The sequence below is a fragment of the Schistocerca gregaria genome, chromosome 8, assembly GCF_023897955.1.
Source record: "Schistocerca gregaria isolate iqSchGreg1 chromosome 8, iqSchGreg1.2, whole genome shotgun sequence".
NCBI classification, from domain to species: Eukaryota; Metazoa; Arthropoda; class Insecta; order Orthoptera; family Acrididae; genus Schistocerca; species Schistocerca gregaria.
The window spans coordinates 88,766,290-88,785,288 of NC_064927.1; the positions used below are offsets into that span (position 1 = coordinate 88,766,290).

General features: G+C 44.3%; 1 protein-coding gene across 1 annotated transcript in view; it reads right to left on the reverse strand.

Annotated features, from left to right (window-relative positions):
- The window catches only part of LOC126285032 (uncharacterized), a 191,774-nt gene extending 176,010 nt beyond the window's left edge, over positions 1–15,764 (reverse strand). Inside the window, exons 1-2 of the mRNA XM_049984356.1 lie at positions 15,618–15,764; positions 13,003–13,102 (exon numbers count right to left, since the gene is read on the reverse strand). Of these exons, the coding sequence (XP_049840313.1) occupies positions 13,003–13,102; positions 15,618–15,764 (247 nt within the window). The remainder of the gene's footprint in view (positions 1–13,002; positions 13,103–15,617) is intronic.
- Positions 15,765–18,999: the final 3,235 nt, after the last annotated feature.

Here is an 18,999-nt window from a genome sequence, read left to right on the forward strand (position 1 = left end):
GATTCTTGAAATGTACAAATCGAAGATAATATGTTGTTTAATACAGGGTGTTACAAGAAGATACGGCTAAACTTTCAGGAAACATTGCTCACACACAAATAAAGAAAAGATGTTATGTGGACATGTGTCCGGAAACGCTTATTTTCCATGTTATAGCTCATTTTAGTTTCGTCAGTATGTACTGACCTTGCTCGATTCACCGCCAGTTGGCCCAATTGAAGGAAGGTAATGTGGACTTCGCTGCTTGCGTTGACATGCGACTCATTGCTCTACAGTACTAGCATCAAGCACGTCAGTACGTAGCATCAACAGGTTAGTGTTCATCACGAACGTGGTTTTGCAGTCAGTGCAATGTTTACAAATGCGGAGTTGGCAGATGTGTATTTGATGTATGGATTGGCACGGGGCAATAGCCGTGGCGCGGTACGTTTGTATCGAGACAGATGTCCAGAACGAAGGTGTCCCGACAAGAAGACGTTCTAAGCAATTGATCGGCGTCTTAGGGAGCACGTAACATTCCAGCCTATGACTCGCGACTGGGGAAGACCTAGAACGACGAGGACGCCTGCAATGGACGAGGCAATTCTTCGTGCAGTTTACGATAACCCTAGCGTCAGAGAAGTTGCTGCTGTACAAGGTAACGTTCACCACGTCACTGTATGAAGAGTGCTATGGGAGAACCAGTTGTTTCCGTACCATGTACAGCGTGTGCAGGCACTATCAGCAGCTGATTGGCCTCCACGGGTACACTTCTGCGAATGGTTCATCCAACAATGTGTCAATCCTCATTTCAGTGCAAATGTTCTCTTTACGTATGAGGCTTCATTCCCACGTGATCAAATTGTAAATTTTCACAATGAACATGTGTGGGCTGACGAGAATCCGCACGCAATTGTGCAATCACGTCATCAACACAGATTTTCCTTGAACATTTGGGCAGGCATTGTTGGTGATGTCTTGATTGGGCCCCATGTTCTTCCACCTACGCTCAATGGAGCACGTTATCATGATTTCATACGGGATACTCTACCTGTGCTGCTACAACATGTGCCTTTACAAGTACGACACAACATGTGGTTCATGCACGATGGAGCTCCTGCACATTTCAGTCGAAGTGTTCTTACGCTTCTCAACAACAGATTCGGTGACCGATGGATTGGTAGAGGCGGACCAATTCCATGGCCTCCACGCTCTCCTGACCTCAACCCTCTTGACTTTCATTTATGGGGCATTTGAAAGCTCTTGTCTACGCAACCCCGGTACCAAATGGACAGACTCTTCGTGCTCGTATTGTGGACGGCTGTGATACAATACGCCATTCTCCAGGGCTGCGTCAGCGCATCAGGGATTCCATGCGACGGAGGGTGGATGCATGTATCCTCGCTAACGGAGGACATTTTGAACGTTTCCTGTAACAAAGTGTTTGAAGTCACGCTGGTACGTTCTGTTGCTGTGTGTTTCCATTCCACGATTAATGTGATTTGAAGATAAGTAATAAAATGAGCTCTAACATGGAAAGTAAGCGTTTCCGGACACATGTCCACATAACATATTTTCTTTCTTTGTGTGTGAGGAATGTTTCCTGAAAGTTTGTCCGTACCTTTTTGTAACACCCTGTATAAGCAATGAATGTTTTCTGTTATTTCCAAGTTCACTGGATATTAAAAATTAATTTTACACCATTAAAACAGGTTTTTTTTTTTAATTGTGGCTTTTACACCACTTGGAATATGGGAACAATTAGTACTAGAGGAAAAATTAATAGGAGCTTTTTCATAGGAAATTTAACTTACTTTAATTTTCTACTGGGAAACAGTTACGCTAGAAGCCATGGTTTTCGAGTTATTCAAGGAAAAGGCGAAAAAGTCGACCCCCAGCGGACGTCTCATACCAGACTAGTGTAACCTCAAAAGTTTGAGTGGTAGAGTAATGGTGGTGGTGGTGGTGTGTGTGTGTGTGTGTGTGTGTGAACGCACGTGGAGACGGTGATTGCGCACAATCGCCGACATTATGTAAATGAGGCGGAATAAGGGGAATCAGCCTGCATTCGCCGAGGTAGATGGAAAACCGCCTAAAAACTATCCACAGGCTGGCTGGCACACGGGCCCACTACACAGATCCGCCGGGTGAATTCGTGCCGGGGACAGGCACGTTTTACCTCTCGGGAAGCAGAGCGTTAGACCGCGCGGCTAGCCTTGCGGGCAGATTTTCGCCTTGGTTGTTAACCATTCGCAGCTTTCAGAGAAGCGCCATGAGCAGCAAATTTTGAGTAAATTTCTCTTGCTGTCATGTTAAAATTTGCTTATTTTACCAAAACAAGAGCGGAGTTTACATAGTCTTGCCTCACTAACACATTGTGCAGAGACAATTGTGAGAGAGTTCTGAAACAGTGGTTCATTAAGTTTATTAAACGAGGAACTGAGGAAAGACACAGTCAGTATCTTATGAAATAGCGAATCATCGGTACAAAAATAAACTAATGTTTTCACTTACGTTGTTCCAAAACCCATAGCAGTTCTCGTTTCGGCGACTATCGATGGCCCTTAAAAATTACACCCTTCCGTCGAAAAACTGTAGTTAGTGGAATAACATGGTAGGTAAAGAGGTTTTGCATAGTAACAATATCCGCACTCAGCCGCGCAGCACGACGTATCGCTTTTGGCGCATCGCTTTAGCACAGCGCCTTGGCATATCGCTTTGGAGACTTTTTTTTTTTTTTTTTTTTTTTCCACCGCCGGCCATGTAACAGTGTAGCGCCCTTGCGGCAACCGAGTAGTCACCACATAAACACGCAACCCTGGATCGAGTACGACAACTTAGTGGTGCAAGCACCACACCGACATCGACAAGAGGGCCACCTGGCAGGGCAAACATCACTAACAAAGTGTCGCAAATAGGCATGGCGTCTGGTATTCACGAATATGCCGTCATGTCGCCGACCCAAAAGATCGCTGCAATTGACGAGCTACTGAATGACATTGCAGCGGAACTGAAGGCTAAACACGTGTCTAGTAGTGTACTGAACACAATACGGATTAAAATATTCCCGTTGGCATTTCAACTTACGTCAGCAGAAGCCAAGGTCGAACTGCTGCAAGAACAGAATAAAGATCTACTGCGAGAATTGCAATACTCAGCAGATCCAGTAAAGGACCTACGCATTGAGACACTCACCGAACAGGTTAATAAACTAGAGGAGGACAACTCCAAGCTTGTTGAAATAAATCAGGAACTTAGAGACCAGATCAGGGAACTGACAGGGAAAGTCACTGAACAAGCGCAGCAACAGGCCAAAACATTAACATATGCTGCAGCTCTATCCACCGCACCCAAAGAACATAAACGCATTGAGGCGGCCAAAGCCAAACAGGCAACAACATTGTTCATAAAATCAACAAACAATCAAGACACAAAAACAGTACAACAAACACTGACACAAAAAATAAACCCAAGACGTGATAACTTACATATAAAATCGATAAGAAACACGAAGACAGCCGTTATTGTCGAAGCAGCAACACAGGAGGACTGCCGTAAAATCATAGAAAAGACGAAAGACATAGAGAACATTGCGTGTGAAGGGCCTAGAAAACGGCAACCTCTGGTGATAGTCCACCGAGTTACAGACACTATCTCAGATAGAGAATTTCTGGAGTGTCTGTACGAGCAGAACCTCAGCGACGATCTCACAAAAGACGAATTTGACAGAGACGTCAAAATCAGATTCCGCACAGGTCCAAAAGGAAAGGGATATAACCATCAGGTGTTGGAGGTTACACCCAGAATTTATTGGTATCTCACTAAAAAAGGAAGGGTGTACATAGACTTTCAATCATTAACCGTCAAAGACTTTACCTCCGTAAGCCAGTGTTACAATTGTTGTGACCTAGGCCACACAACCAAAGCTTGCGCAGACACAAGTGCGACCTGTTCAAGGTGTGGCAAGAAGGGTCACAAACGCGCAGAGTGCCATGCATCAGAACCCATCGATTGCATTCCCTGTAGGAATAGAAACAGAATTTGCAATAAGAGTAGGGGTGGGGTCTGCCAGACCTACAAACAACTGCTTGACAGACTAATTGACAGCACTGACTATGGCAACTGAACACCCCCCTGCGTCAACTGACCTGCTCCACAAATCACACCCTGCTAAAACGAAGTCATACAAGTCACCTTCGACAAAAAACCGAAACCACCTACGTGCAATACTCTGGCGTAAGAGGCAAAAACTGTTAGCAGACGACTACCCCAACAATGGATACATCCCAGGCTTGATGAACAGTACAAACCTGGAAGACAGCCTTCACGCAGTTACCGAATACATTGACGATCTCACATTGACAGGACAAATAGTACCAGAACCCGCCAAACTAATTAAAAGACAGATAAGGTACTGGATGACGTTTCAGACGACCCTCATTAACAGGATAGACGAACTTGAAGACGAACTACTAAGATTAGACATGGTAACCCCATACTCCGACACTGACAGATCAGGATGCTACAACACATATGACCAACCAGAGCAACCATGCAAAACAACACCACCAACGACCCAACGAGGCCCTTCTACTCCAACGCAACGACGCACATACGATACCACGAAATGCGAAGGATATATCAAACCAGTTAAGTTCGTTTTAGGTGAGACTTTGAACCCTACCGTTATGCAAGCCAGCGAAAATGGAACTCAAACAAAAGACACAGACAAATCAGACACCCCAGGCTGCATTCAATCCAAACGAATAATAACTCACACTTACTCATCGGCAGAGGAAGAAGATGACGTCTATCACTGCCCCTACGCCAGAGATTGCAGCGTACACAAAAATGATCCACCAAATCCCAATGCCAATCTTGAACAGGCCACAGCACTGACCGACACCGCAAATGACACGCATAAAGTCGGGGCAACAACCGCAACTAAAGCTGACAGTGCGCATATCATACTCAAAGCTGATACGACCGATGCAAATAATGACGAAGAGCAGACCTGTAAGAACCAACTCGTGTCAGACCGAATTAGAACTAAGGTACACTCACCCAACACATCTAAAACACAACAAGATAGCACAAATGAAACACACAAAAAACACACAAAAATAATCACAGCCTTCAAGAAACTAAACCCACGTAATAAACCTAAACAGCCTAAGAGAGTTAAAAAAGTGAAAGCGTGTGACGACCAACCGCGGCAATTGCCGGCTGTTCCAACACCTTGTGTCAAAATAGTGATTCCCCCCAGTGGTGTAAACACACCCTCAGTTCCCAAATCAACAACCGCAACGTCAACGCCATTGGAATCCCCCGCAACGACCAACATGGGCACCCATCCAGCGCTTCTCGCAGAGGCGCACAACGACTCCACTACACCACCACGGCACGACACGGCAGCGGGCACGTCAACACACGCCACCACCACCACTAGTTTTAAATACGATAAGTTAGACCTAAATGTAAAATTAAGTAGGCTAGAAAAGAGGGACATATTAGAGACGGCACAACGGATGCTTATTCGCACCCTACATCCTCATGGAGATTCGGTCTGTTTTCGTACATCGGAGCAAACCGACAGACTCATTCTCAAAACAGAAAACATTCCGACGGATCCTGACAGCCTGCTTAATCTGCTCATGCAGGTGTGCGCGCGCAGGGAGGAGCCATTCGACCTAGATAAGCTATATAAGGATCACGTTAGGGCTCATGGGAGAACATACTTCGATTATAGTCAAACTGGCAGCAAGTGCTACGCCACTGTTAAACACCCGAACTGCTGTTAGCACAGCTTAATGCTATGCGGAGTATACTCGTCAACTCGGAGCTCCCACAAGCCCTACGTGAACTAAGAAGTGATATTCTGTGTTTACAGGAGCCATATACCAGAATAGGTCAAATCCCTAATCTCCCTCCAGGCGCGGTGACAGTTGCGGAGGGGGCGGGCTGCAAGGCATCCGTCACAATTCTAAACAAAGAAATATACCCGGTGAAAATCACAGAACTCTGTTCTGAACACCTAGCTACAGTCGAAGTCACGCACAAGGGGGATACGTGGATCATCGCGTCGCTGTACGCCCAATTCTGTCACAGCATTATACCATATGCAGACCTGACTAGAGATCTTGCAAATTATGCTGGCAACAAGAAACTACTTATCTGTGCAGACATAAATGCCAGATCCACCCTGTGGCATTCAGACAGAACTGACGACAGAGGCAGAATCATAAACGACATCATTAATGAAAATGGACTCCACATACTCAACGAAGAAGGACACCACCCGACTTACACCGGACACAACGGCTACACATCAAACATAGACATTACCATCGCCAACAATGCTGCCATTAACCATGTACGAGACTGGACTGTACATGATCAGATCACAGCTAGCGACCACAACATCATCACACTAACCTTAAATGGTACATCCAACATCAACTCAGTCACACAACCCAAAAGACTGTTATTTAACAAAACGGATTGGAATAGGGTCAGACGAACAATACATGAGCACACATTGCACGACATCACCGGTAGCGTTGACTTCCGAGCACACATGCTGACGGACATCATCACAAAAATACAGAACACCTGCATACCTACACAAAGCAAGATAAAACACCAAAACATTCCATGGACCACACAATTAACGCGACTCAAACAGGACTCAAAACGTAAGCGTAAGCTTTATCAACGAGCAATCTCAGACAGAGAAAGACAAATACGACTACACGACTACCGGCTTGCCAAGGACAGGTACAAACTCGAGCTGAATAAGACCAGGAAAGACCACTGGAACAGCCATGTAGCAGCACAAACACAACTAAACATTTGGGGGGAACCATACAAAATAGTGACAGAAAAAGTAAAGAGCCCACTGGTTCTGGGAACGCTGCGACAGGAAGACGGCGCGATGACTAAGGGCTGGAGACGCACAGCGGAGTTCCTGCTAAGCAAACTCCTGCCTGATGACATCGCTGACACTGACACACCAGAACAAGCAGCACTGAGACGCGAACTCGACACAGCATACATTACACCAACTGTCGTCTGTCCTTTTGCACAGGAAAAAGTCGCGATAGCGATTTCAGAACTAAAAAACAAAAAGGCGCCAGGACCAGACGGTATCCACTCTGAGGTACTAAAACAAATTGCACCGCAGATCACCCCATATCTCACAACATTGCTAAACGACGCATTAAGGCTGGGTCGAGTGCCTGCAGTGTGGAAGTCCTCGAAGGCGGTCATCATCAAAAAAGCCCCAGACAAAGACCCCTCAGATCCCAAGTCATACAGACCAATATGCCTCATCAACACACTGGGTAAAATACAAGAGAAACTACTTTGTAAACGATTACGAGCACATAGAACACTACGGGGACTAACACCACACCAATACGGCTTCAGGGAAGGGAAATCTATAGACGACGCAATAAACAGAGCACTCCAAATAGTACATAAAACACCTAACAAATACACACTTGCCATTATGATAGATATATCAGGTGCTTTCGATAACCTGTGGTGGCCGGCCTTGTTCAAGAGGCTCAGACACCTGCAGGTGCCGGAATCCCTGTACAATAGCTTCATCGACTATTGCAAAGACAGGACAGTCGTTTGGCACATGGACAATCAGAAAGTAATCAAACGTATTACAAAAGGCTGTCCACAAGGGTCGATCTGCGGCCCCATCTTCTGGGACATAGTGATTGAACCGCTCCTACAGTTACTAGAGGAGCACACTTTGACAGATGGAGTTGTCGCCTATGCTGACGATCTACTCGTGGTTGTATCAGCAAATAACCGGGCCCAGCTAGAAGAAAGAGCCAATGGAACACTTCATACAATAACCTATTGGTGTGCTAAGAACAAACTAAAGATAGCAGAAACCAAAACAACATACACACTGTTAAAGGGCATCCTACGCGGGAACCCAACAGTCAAAATAGGGGACACAAACATAAAAAGACTCGCGGTTACACGCTATCTAGGAGTATACATTGACGAACGTTTGAACTTCCACGAACACATGCGAATATGCACAAACAAAGCAGAAAAGCTACTACACAAACTGGCAAGGCTAAATTCGGAACAATTTAGACTACCCCTGTCAGTCACACGAACATACCATTGTGCTCTCTTCGAGTCAGTACTATGCTTTGCTGCCAGTACATGGGCCCACAGACTGAGTCTCTCAACCAACAGAACCATCGTACGTAGAGGACAAAGACGTGTTTTACTTCGATTTACTGGGGCCTTCAACACAACGTCAATTGATGCACTATGTGTGGTCATGAGAATCTTCCCAATAGACATCACAATCAGGTACCGTGCAGCAATGTACTGGCTTAGGATGGGGAGAATAGACCAGGTTCGGCAGATCACTGGTGTACCGATTGAGTCAACACGCCAACTTAAAACATGGCGAGTGGATACCTGGCAGAGCGAGTGGGACAACAGCGATAAGGGCCGCCGAGTATACAACTTCTTCCCTGACATCCGGGAAAGACTAAAACTGAAACATATCGATCCCAGCCGCGGTATGGTACACTTCATCACAGGACACGGCCCCTATCCCACGCACCTGAACCGCGTGAGTCTGCAGCAGACTAATAGATGCACATGCGGGGAAGAAGGTTCCCCTGAACACATCGTCTTTTTCTGCGGACAACGCACGATCACAAGACACACAGTACACGTAGACCACTTGAACACACAAAATGAACTACATGCCATAGTACGCGATCCTGAAAGGTGGACTGAACTTAATACACTGACTGACGAAATCTCAAAGATTCAACATGTTGAATATTTACGCAACAGACCATACAGAAGGCAAGTCGGCACAACCAGACAACAGGATGCCCAGGGGATCACAGACATTACTGATACATCGAGTGAAGAAGAAGAAGACACAGATGCAGACCAAGGCACCAACACAGATATTGAGGCGTCCAGCGCGTATGACCCATAGTGTCAACTAAAGTGGCCTCAAAGACTTTTCCCGTAAGACCGACAAATGGTGCATATGTCACATAAATTCTGGAAAACTGATTGCACCTAAATGTAAATATGTATATAGTTAATAGTACCTCCATGTCTAACATGAGCTTAAAGCTAGGCACCTCTTCAAGGGACCTACGCCTTCTGGTAAGAGGCAGCGCACGGCCTGGATGGAAGGATCTTAATTGTGGTCCCTCTTGACTGAGCCCAACCCGACGGATACATATTGTAGATCGGGGAAAACCACCTTTCAGGCTGTGTTGCTGGCGGGGCCGGGAGGTGCTAACTAACGCATTATGCAGTATCATAAGCCTTATTGCTTCAACACAAATTGTCAGTTTTAATGCACCTGTACAACCGCTACCATAACCACTATTTTACCAATACCATCGAAGCCAAAGCTTAAAGGTAGGCACCTCCTCAAGGGACCTACGCCTCCTGGTAAGAGGCGGCACACGGCCTGGATGGAAGGATCTTAATTGTGGTTCCTCTTGACTGAGCCCAACCCGACAGATACATCTTGTAGATCGGGGAAAACCACCGTTCAGGCCGTGTTGTCGGCGGGGCCGGGAGGTGCTAACAACCGAACAGTCTTTATTAGGAGCCATGCAAGCCCGAAATAAACAGCCACATTCCATCTCACCTCTATTACCATTACCATAACAACTTTCCACCAATAACTTCTGAGCCAGATCATAAAGCTGGGCATTATTTGTTATTCATCACAAGGTAGCTTTGCAGACTAGACATGGAGGGTTAGTTGGCTAATGTACCTCAACCTTCCATAGTTAAGTAAGTACTTAGAATGGCAGACATTAGAAGGAATGGTGAGCGACGTCCAGCGACTTGAGGATCATTCCAAGACCCTGGACGCCGCCCACAACCAGGTGACGGGCCCATACTACACCATTCCTTTCCCTATTCCTTTCCCTTTTCTCTACTTCTTCCAAACATCCTATTAATTATTAAGTTTTTTTATTATTATTTTCTTAATTCTTTCGTATACTTGTCTGTCTGTCTGTATCCTACTTATTTTATATTAGTTTTAAGATTTTAATGTGCTGCACAATAACAAAAAAAAAGATAAGAACCATACAAAGCCCGCCTCCACGTGGCGGGACACGGGCAACGGTGTGGGTGGGGACGGGAGCCGGGGTGATGGCACAACAGCCACCCCGGACCCCGGACCCAGCCACAGCGGCCAAGAGGCTATATAAGACCCACCATAAGAAATTAGGCGGTGGGTCATTAAATATAAAGCAGCAAGTGAAAAAAAAAAGTAACAATATGGCAAAATATTCTCCTCTTTGCATGCTATCAGCTGCCAAAATCTCACTTCAGTATCTCAAACCTTTTATGAAATATGAAGAATTCTATGGATATTTCACTCTGCCTTTATTGCTGTCGCACAGGGTCACAAATGAGTGTGCTACATCAGAGCTATTTTCTCAACATTGGTGACCTCCACCAAACTCTAAACAAAAAATTCACTATGTTAGCTAAATTTCATCCACAGCAACATATGTAATACGCTCCACACGCAACGTCATAGCTGTCCTAATTTTTCATTGCAAATGTTTTCGAATTTGGTGCTGTGTTCTTACTTCCATACGAATACGACCATTAACGAAATGATGGGGACGTCATCGTGAAGCCGAAGTAACGTAAATGCGAAACTGCATGGCGTGCGCCTCGATTCTGCTGTCGCCGACCCACCGAAAGAGGGCAAACAATGTGGGCCCCCCTTTCCGCACAAACGAATGAACTCGTACAGCGCTTTGAACGGTAACTGGTCACTGGGCGTGGGCCAGACTATCCTGCGCGGACTCTAATAGTCGGGTTTCGAACACGGGACGCAAAATTATAAAGCCGCGATGCTAACCACTGAACCATCATTTCGTCTGAGGACATGTCAAGGTAGAAGGCACATAAAGTACCTGGAAAATTCCTCAAAGACTTTGACCATCCTTTTTTTTCAGATCCGGTCGAGTACGTACGGATAATACGAGACACGAATTCGCTTATTTCGACTACTCTTCCAGTGAGCAAAGTTCCTAGAAAAATCAGGTGGTAGCGCCTGCAGTGTTCTCCAAGTCACTACTGCAACCTACGTCCTTCTGAATATCCTTAGTGTATTCATATCTTGGTCTCCTTCTACGATCTTTACCCTCCACGCTTCCCCCAGTACTAAATTGGTGATCCCTTGAAGCCTCAGAACATGTCCTGCCAATCGATCCCTTCTTTTAGTCAAGTCGTGCCACAAAGTCCTCTTCTCCCAAATTCTGTTCAGTATCTCCCCATTAGTTATGTGATCTACCCACCAAATCTTCAGCATTCTTCTGCAGCACCACATTTCAAAAGCTTCTGTTCTCTTCTTGTCTAAACTGTTTATCGTCCATGTTTCACTTCCATACAACGCTACACTCCATACAAATACTTTCAGAAATGACTTCCTGACACGAAAATCTATACTCGATGTTAACAAATTTCTCTTCTTCAGAAACGCTTTCCTTCCATCACCAGTCTACATTTTGTATCCTCTGTCATAGACTATCATCAGTTATTTTGCTCCCTAAACAGCAAAATTCATTTTCTATTTTAAGTGTCTCATTTCCTAATCTAAATTCCGTCAGCATCATCTGATTTAATTCCATTACATTCCATTATCCTCATTTTCCTTTTGTTGATGTTCATCTTATATCCTCCTTTCAAGACCCTGTCCATTAGGTTCAACTACTCTTCCAACTCTGCCGGCCGTGGTGGCCGAGCGGTTCTAGGCGCTTCAGACTGGAACCGCACGACCGCTATGGTCGCAGGTTCGGACCCTGCCTCGGGCATGGATGTGTGTTTTTGTCCTTAGGTTAGTTATGTTTAAGTAGTTCTAAGTTCTAGGGGACTGATGACCTCATATGTTAAGTCCCATAGTGCTCAGAGGCATTTGAATCATCTTCCAAGTTTGAGTTAAAATGTCATTGGCCAACCTCAAGGGTTTTATTTCTTCGCCCTGAATTTTAATTCCTACTCCATGTTTTCTTTTGTTTCCTTTACTGCTTGCTCAATATACAGATTGAATGACATCGGGGAGAGGCTACAACCCTGTCTCACTCCCTTCCCAACCACTGGTTCCCCTCCGTGCCCCTCGACTCTTGTAAATGCGCTCTGGTTTCTGTACAAATTCTAGATAGCCTTTCGCTCCCTGTATTTTACCCCTGACACCTGCAGAATTTAGAGAGAGTTATCCAGTTAACATTATCAAAAGCTTTCCCGAAGTCTACAAACGCTACAAACGTAGGTTCGCCTTTCCTTATCTTCTAATATAAGTCGTAGGGTCTGTATTCCCTCCAGTGTTCAACGTTTCTACGGAGTCCAAACTGATCTTCCCCAAGGTCGGCTTCTACCAGTTTTTCCATTCGTCTCTACAGAATTCGTGTTAGTATTATGCAACCGTGACTTACGAGACTGATAGTTCGATAATTTTCACATCTGTCAACACCTGCTCTCTTTGGGATTGGAATCATTATATTCTTCTTGAAGTCTGAGTCTATTTCGCCTGTCTGATAGATCTTACTCAGCAGAGGATAGAAGTTTGTCATGGGTGGCTCTCCCAAGACTACAGTAGTTCAGTCGGAATGTTGTCTACTTCCGGAACCTTGTTTCGACTTAGGTATTTCAGTGCCTTGTCAAATTCTTCAGGGAACTCCTGAATACGGACAGTTTTATAGGGATTTACATCCACATCCTCCCAGACACCGGCGCAGCGTCCGTCTAATGCGCCACCTGCTCGGGGAGTGAGCGGAGTCCGGCAGGCCTTACGCGTTGCCCGGTCTCGAGATGGAGAACGCGTTCCACAGCCGCGTGCGGAACCGCTGACCGCGATCTGCGGCTGCGCCTGCGTGCTCTACTCCCGCGCTATATCGCCTCCATCGCTGGCAATCGCCGGCACCGCTCTACTGATCCAGCGAGCCACAGTAAAGGTCAGCCGCGACAGGTACCACTCACTTCTGTGCTGCGCGGGCAGTCTGGAACCGAACACGGGACACAGGCTGTCCGGCGGCCTTGCCGTCGCATTTTCAGCTGACAAAATGGTTTTCTCTGCATCCTTCGTGTTGTGAGACAAATTAACAGCGTGCCCTACAGTGTGTAGGGAATCGGAAGTCAATATCCTAGTCTTGATGTCAATGTCAGTTGCTGTTCTGTTATCTCTTATGACAAGAGATACCAGGCGAACAAACTGATTTACGACAAAATCGCTAACAGTTCTCGTAAGATAGGTCTGAAGTTCTTGCCAGGAAATAGCTCACGAAACACCAAGAATCAAAAGTAAAAAACCTGAAGACTGTGGGCGAATATTTACCACTTTTTGATAACTGAATTTGAAGTAACCATGACCAGATGAGAGGAACACAACTTTTGGCAGCACTGGCTCTTAACTGTGAGTAACATTTTATCCCCACAATAAGTTAGGTCTGACGTTTTGTAACGTACAAGTATCATACGTAAGGAGAAGAGTGTTATTACAGAAAAAGTCCACTGAAAATACCTTTAATGTAAAAAGCGCGAATAAATATGATATCGAGCAAGAAAAAGTCGTTTGTGTTTGTAAAACGAATTTTACTTTATGCATTATAAATGGTTGGTGAAAGTTTGAGACTGTAAAAACAAAGGTTCGTTTAGGAAATAACTTTTTTGCCGAGAGTGGTCATTGCCTTTTTCATCTCTTTCTTACACGACGCGATTGGGAAGTTGTTCTCACTCAGAAATGCGTTTTTCGTCTATTATGAAATTTATGCGTGGATCGACGTCTGACTAGCTGATGTTTTGTTACCTTTACTGTAATGTACTAAACTACGTCCGAACAGGTCTTGGAAGGCCCAACGGCACCTACCGGCTGCCGTGTCATCCTTAGCCCACAGGCGTCACTGGATGCCGATATGGCGGGGCATGTGGTCAGTACTCTCGGCCGTAAGTCAGTTTCCGAGACCGGAGCCGCTACATCTCAGACAAGTAGCTGCTCAGTTTGCCTCACAAGGGCCGAGTGCATCCCGCTTGCCAACAGCGCTCGGCAGACCGGATGGTCACCCATCCAAGTGCTCGCCCAGCCCGACAGCGCTCAACTTCGATGATCTGACGGGAGCCGGTGTTACCACTGCGGCAAGGCCGATGGCTCTGTAATATACGGGTTGTTCAAAAACACCGTGTCGAATATCGAAACAAGAAAAATAAGTCCAATTAACATGGATCCGGAAATGCATACTTTCTGCAGTAAGAGAGCATGTTTACAGTGGGTGTTCAACGTGGCGTCCATTCATGTCAATGCACCTCTCTTCCCTCCGGCGTAAGGAATGACGCAATCTTTGAAGTACACCCGGTTGCTGTTGTACTCGTTGGCACACGTTGAAGACGCGAGCGTTTGTGTCCACACATCTTTCATTGGTGTGGTGTAGAGCGTTCCTTCATGTGCCCCCATAACCAAAACTTTACGGGATTGAGGTCTGGGGTACGAGTAGGTCAAGATGTGGGTCTCCCCCCATATAAAGGCTCCTTTGAAAAAAAAATTGCTTTACTACTACTAGTAGGCTAATTACTGTTTAGCTCTACAGGACCTCTATACTGAAATCTTTCCCACACCACCTTGTATTGTCTTTCTATGTGAGTGAATAACTGTATGTTCACTGTTGTGGGTAAATACTTTAGGAATTGGTCGAATCCAGACATTCTGTTCCTGTTTTCCAAACATCAGTTCGTATGGGGTGTATTCTGTCGTAGTATGTGGTATTTGTTTACAATTTTCTGAAAATCGTCAAGATAATCGATCCATTTGGATTGCTGGTTGTGGCAATATGTTCTCATTAACCGGTTTAATTCACGAAAAATTCGTTCCACGGGATTCGCCGAAGGGTGGTACACTGATGTTAGAATCTTTTTATACCACAACTGGTTAATGTTTGCCTCCAACGAAATCCAGTGAATATTGACCCTTTGTCAGAAAGAATAGCCTCTGGTTTGCCTTCCTTGACTATATAATCCTTGACCACCTTCTTGACTATGGAAGCACCAGTAGCTGATTTTAACGGATGAAGTTTGACATACTTAGTGCATATATCAAGAAAAGCTACAATATATTTGCATCCTCCCCTTGATGATGGTAGAGGACCACAGACGTCGACCGAAATGATTGACAGCGGTTTAGTGGGTATAATAGGATGTAGGAAATCTTTCACACAACATTTCCTGGTTTGGCTAGCTGACAAATTTTACATATCCTTAACTGTCTGTGTACTTTCCTGCGAATATTTGGGAAGTAGCAGTATGCTTGAGTCTTCCGAGCACACTTTAATACTCCAAAATATCCCTAAGTGATGTGCGTGTGCCGGCCGCGGTTGTCCCGCGGTTCTAGGCGCTCAGTCCGGAACCGCTTCACTGCTACGGTCGCAGGTTCGAATCCTGCCTTGGGCATGGATGTGTGTGATGTCCTTAGGTTGGTTAGGTTGACGTAGTTATAAGTTCTAGGGGACTGATGACCACAGATGTTAAGTCCCATAGTGCTCAGAGCCATTTTTTTTTATGTGCGTGTACAAAATTAAGTCATTCCCATTCTTCTCGGGAATACACACCTTCCAATAATCTGAATCAAGATGCCCTTTGAAAAATAAGACGTCGTCCTCAACTTTGTACAGTCTCTTCAGATCATCGTTTCCAGGTTTTGCCAAAGTTTCCTTTATTGAATGCCAACGAGGATCTTCATTCTGTAGTTTTCCCATGTTCTTACACAGGTCAAGAAAATGTTTCCTCTATATTCTATCAGTCATTATAAGAACTTTAAATTCGGATTGATTGTCCGTGATGTTGATATTTGACAAATCTCCATCTGTCATTCTAGACAGTGCATCAGCGATGAAATTATTTTGTCCGCTTATGTATTCAATTTCAAACTGAAACTCTTGGAGTGAGAGCGCCCATCTGGCTAGTCTAGGATGTAATATTGCAAAAAACTTAACGCTTTGTGGTCACAGTATACTGTTGTCTTCGCTCTGTATAGGTAATAGTGAAATTTCTTAAATGAACAGACTACGGCCAATGCTTCCTTTTCGGTAGTCGCATAATTCTTTCACAAGCTGTTAAGAGTCGGCTAGCAAAAGCTATTGCACAGAAAGTTGATTTTCTATCTATCATCTTTACTTGGAAGAGGCATACACCTATTCCAATTTCCGAAGCATCTGCCATCAAACCGAATTCGTGGCTCATATCTGGATGACATAATATTTGTGAATTGAATAAGGCATGTTTTATTGCTTCAAATGCATTCTGGCATTGTTGCGTCCACACACACGGAGTACTTTTGCGCAACAAGCTGTACAACGGTTCTGCATGAATAGAGTGGTCGTGAATGAAACGCCTGAAAAAAGAGACAACTCTGAGGAAGCCCTTTAATTGCCTTTTTGATTGCCTTCGGTTTCTCGGAGTCCGGTAAGATGCCTTTTGCATTTATAAGATGCCCCAGAAATTTGATTTTATCTCGTGCAAAATGGGACTTTTGCAGATTTGCGGTTATGCCTGCTTCCTTGAAACGTTCAAACACTCTTCTCAATAAATCAACGTGCTCCTTCCATGTGGTCGTAGCTATGAGCATGTCGTCCACAAACAAAGTTAAATTGCTTCGAAGTGCAGGTCACAATGCGTAATCTAGAGCATTTATAAAAACTCCTGAGCTCACTTTTAGCCCGAAAGGTAAAACCTTAGATTCATAGCTTCTACGTGCATGTACAAACGCGGTGTACTTTTTTGATGGTTCGTCTAGAGCCACCTGCCAAAATGAACTTCTCGTATCAATATTTGTTAAGTATTTTATCCCCTCGAACTTTTGAATTAACTCATCTATATTTTCCGGATGAGATCGCACGGGCACGATAATCTTATTTATCTGCCGTGCGTCTAGCACGAGACGAACTTTTTCGGGACAACATTAAGCGGACTACAGTATGGACTCGTCGAAGGTTCGATCAGATCCCATTCAAGCATCTGTTGGATTTCCGCATCAACTGCATTTCGTTGGTGCCACGGTACTGCATAAAAAATACGGCAGAAAACTTGGTGTGGAATCACATCTAAATGGGATGTGTATCCCTTGATTACACCAGGTCTTTCTTGAAAGTCTTCATGATATTCCTGTAGAAGATAATGTAATTGCTTTCTTTGATGTTGTTGCAAATATTCAGGTTCTTGCACCTTTTCGTATACCACATCTTCAGGTTTTAAGACTGGTTGCAAGTAATTAATTTGGTAATACCGTGCAGGTTTGCTATGCATCCATTTTATTTGCAGCTTTCGTCCCTGACAATACTTTCCATGGGTACTATATTCCCTGAGAAGATTCACTTGATGTTTTTGATCCATTATTGTGAAACTGGCACGGCCTAGAGAAAAATCGATATGCCAATTTTCTCTCTAAATTCATCTATACCCAGGATACAATCCTCAACCAATTTATAGCTACATTTCCTATATCTAACTGGAGTTGAGTCTGCACTTTAATCTGAGAAGACTTATGACCAGTAGGACCTACAATTCTACAACATTGAACAGGAAAAATCGGTGGATTTGCTTTCTGGAATAACTTCTCAGAAACGACATTTACTTCTGCTCCTGTATCTAAAGTAACTTGCACAGTAAAACCTTCAATTGCCGCCTGAATTTTCGCAACAGCTTCAGTGATACGTTCCTCTTGACAAGGCATCATATCTTGCTGAAGTTCTTCTATTAATAATCTGCCATCATTGTACCGAAAAAAATTGACGCTTGAATTGTCCCCCCTCAAAACTTCCTCGACTGCACCGTCGGGGCTTCTGACAGTTGACTTTAGTTTGACGATTGTCCATTATTAGTAGATGCCTGCTCCGTTACGTCAGTTATTATTGGTAATTGATTTCTCCATTCATTTGCATTAGCATTTGGTACCCAACCTGAAGTTTGTGGTTGGTTATGATATTCTTGGTTTGGTTCCTGATCTGCGTTTTTTTCTGATAATTCCCTTCTTGATAGTATTCTTTCCTCTTCTCATTACTCTTCCTCCATTTCCGTTTATATGTTTGTTCACATTGTTGGTCATGATTACACTGGTCGAGATTTTCGTTACCAAATTTCACGTTTTTCTGGAAATAATTCACCTGTGGGTTTGGTGAATTTTGTGCAAAAGGTTTGTTTCCATACTCTTTGTTGTTACTGTAGTATTTGTTAGGTTGTTAACTTGGTTGGTTATAGCGCACACGTTATTCTTCGAACAGAATGTCTATTGAATCCAATGTAGCTAGAAAATCTTCCCCATGTTGTTCAGGCACATGTAGAAGATTTTCCTTAACTCCAAGTGGAAGTTTGCCCTTTAATATCCGAATGATATCCTGCGTCGGGATTGGTTCATTGCAGTATTTGCTTTTATTTATATACTTTTCGAAATACTTTCTTAAAGATCCATTTTCGAAAGAAAAAGGTTGTGGCAAAAACTCCTTACGTAGTCTTTCTTGTACTCCCTTATTCCAGTATTTGTGCAAGAAAGCGCGTTCAAATGGGTCATAATCTTGACACCAATCGGATGCTTCTGACGCCCACATCGATCCATCTCCATGTATGAATCCTGCAACGTACATAATTTTTTGTTGCTCAGTCCCCATTCATGGCAATATCCCTCTAAATTGCTTGATAAATACCATGGGATTGATCGACTTCCTTTCGGGAATATACATAAATGACCTGGTGGATGACATCGGAAGTTCACTGAGGCTTTTTGCAGATGATGCTGTGGTGTATCGAGAGGTTGCAACAATGGAAAATTGTACTGAAATGCAGGAGGATCTGCAGCGAATTGACGCATGGTGCACGGAATGGCAATTGAATCTCAATGTTGACAAGTGTAATGTGATGCGAATACATAGAAAGTTAGGTCCCTTATCATTTAGCTACAAAATAGCAGGTCAGCAACTGGAAACAGTTAATTCCATAAAT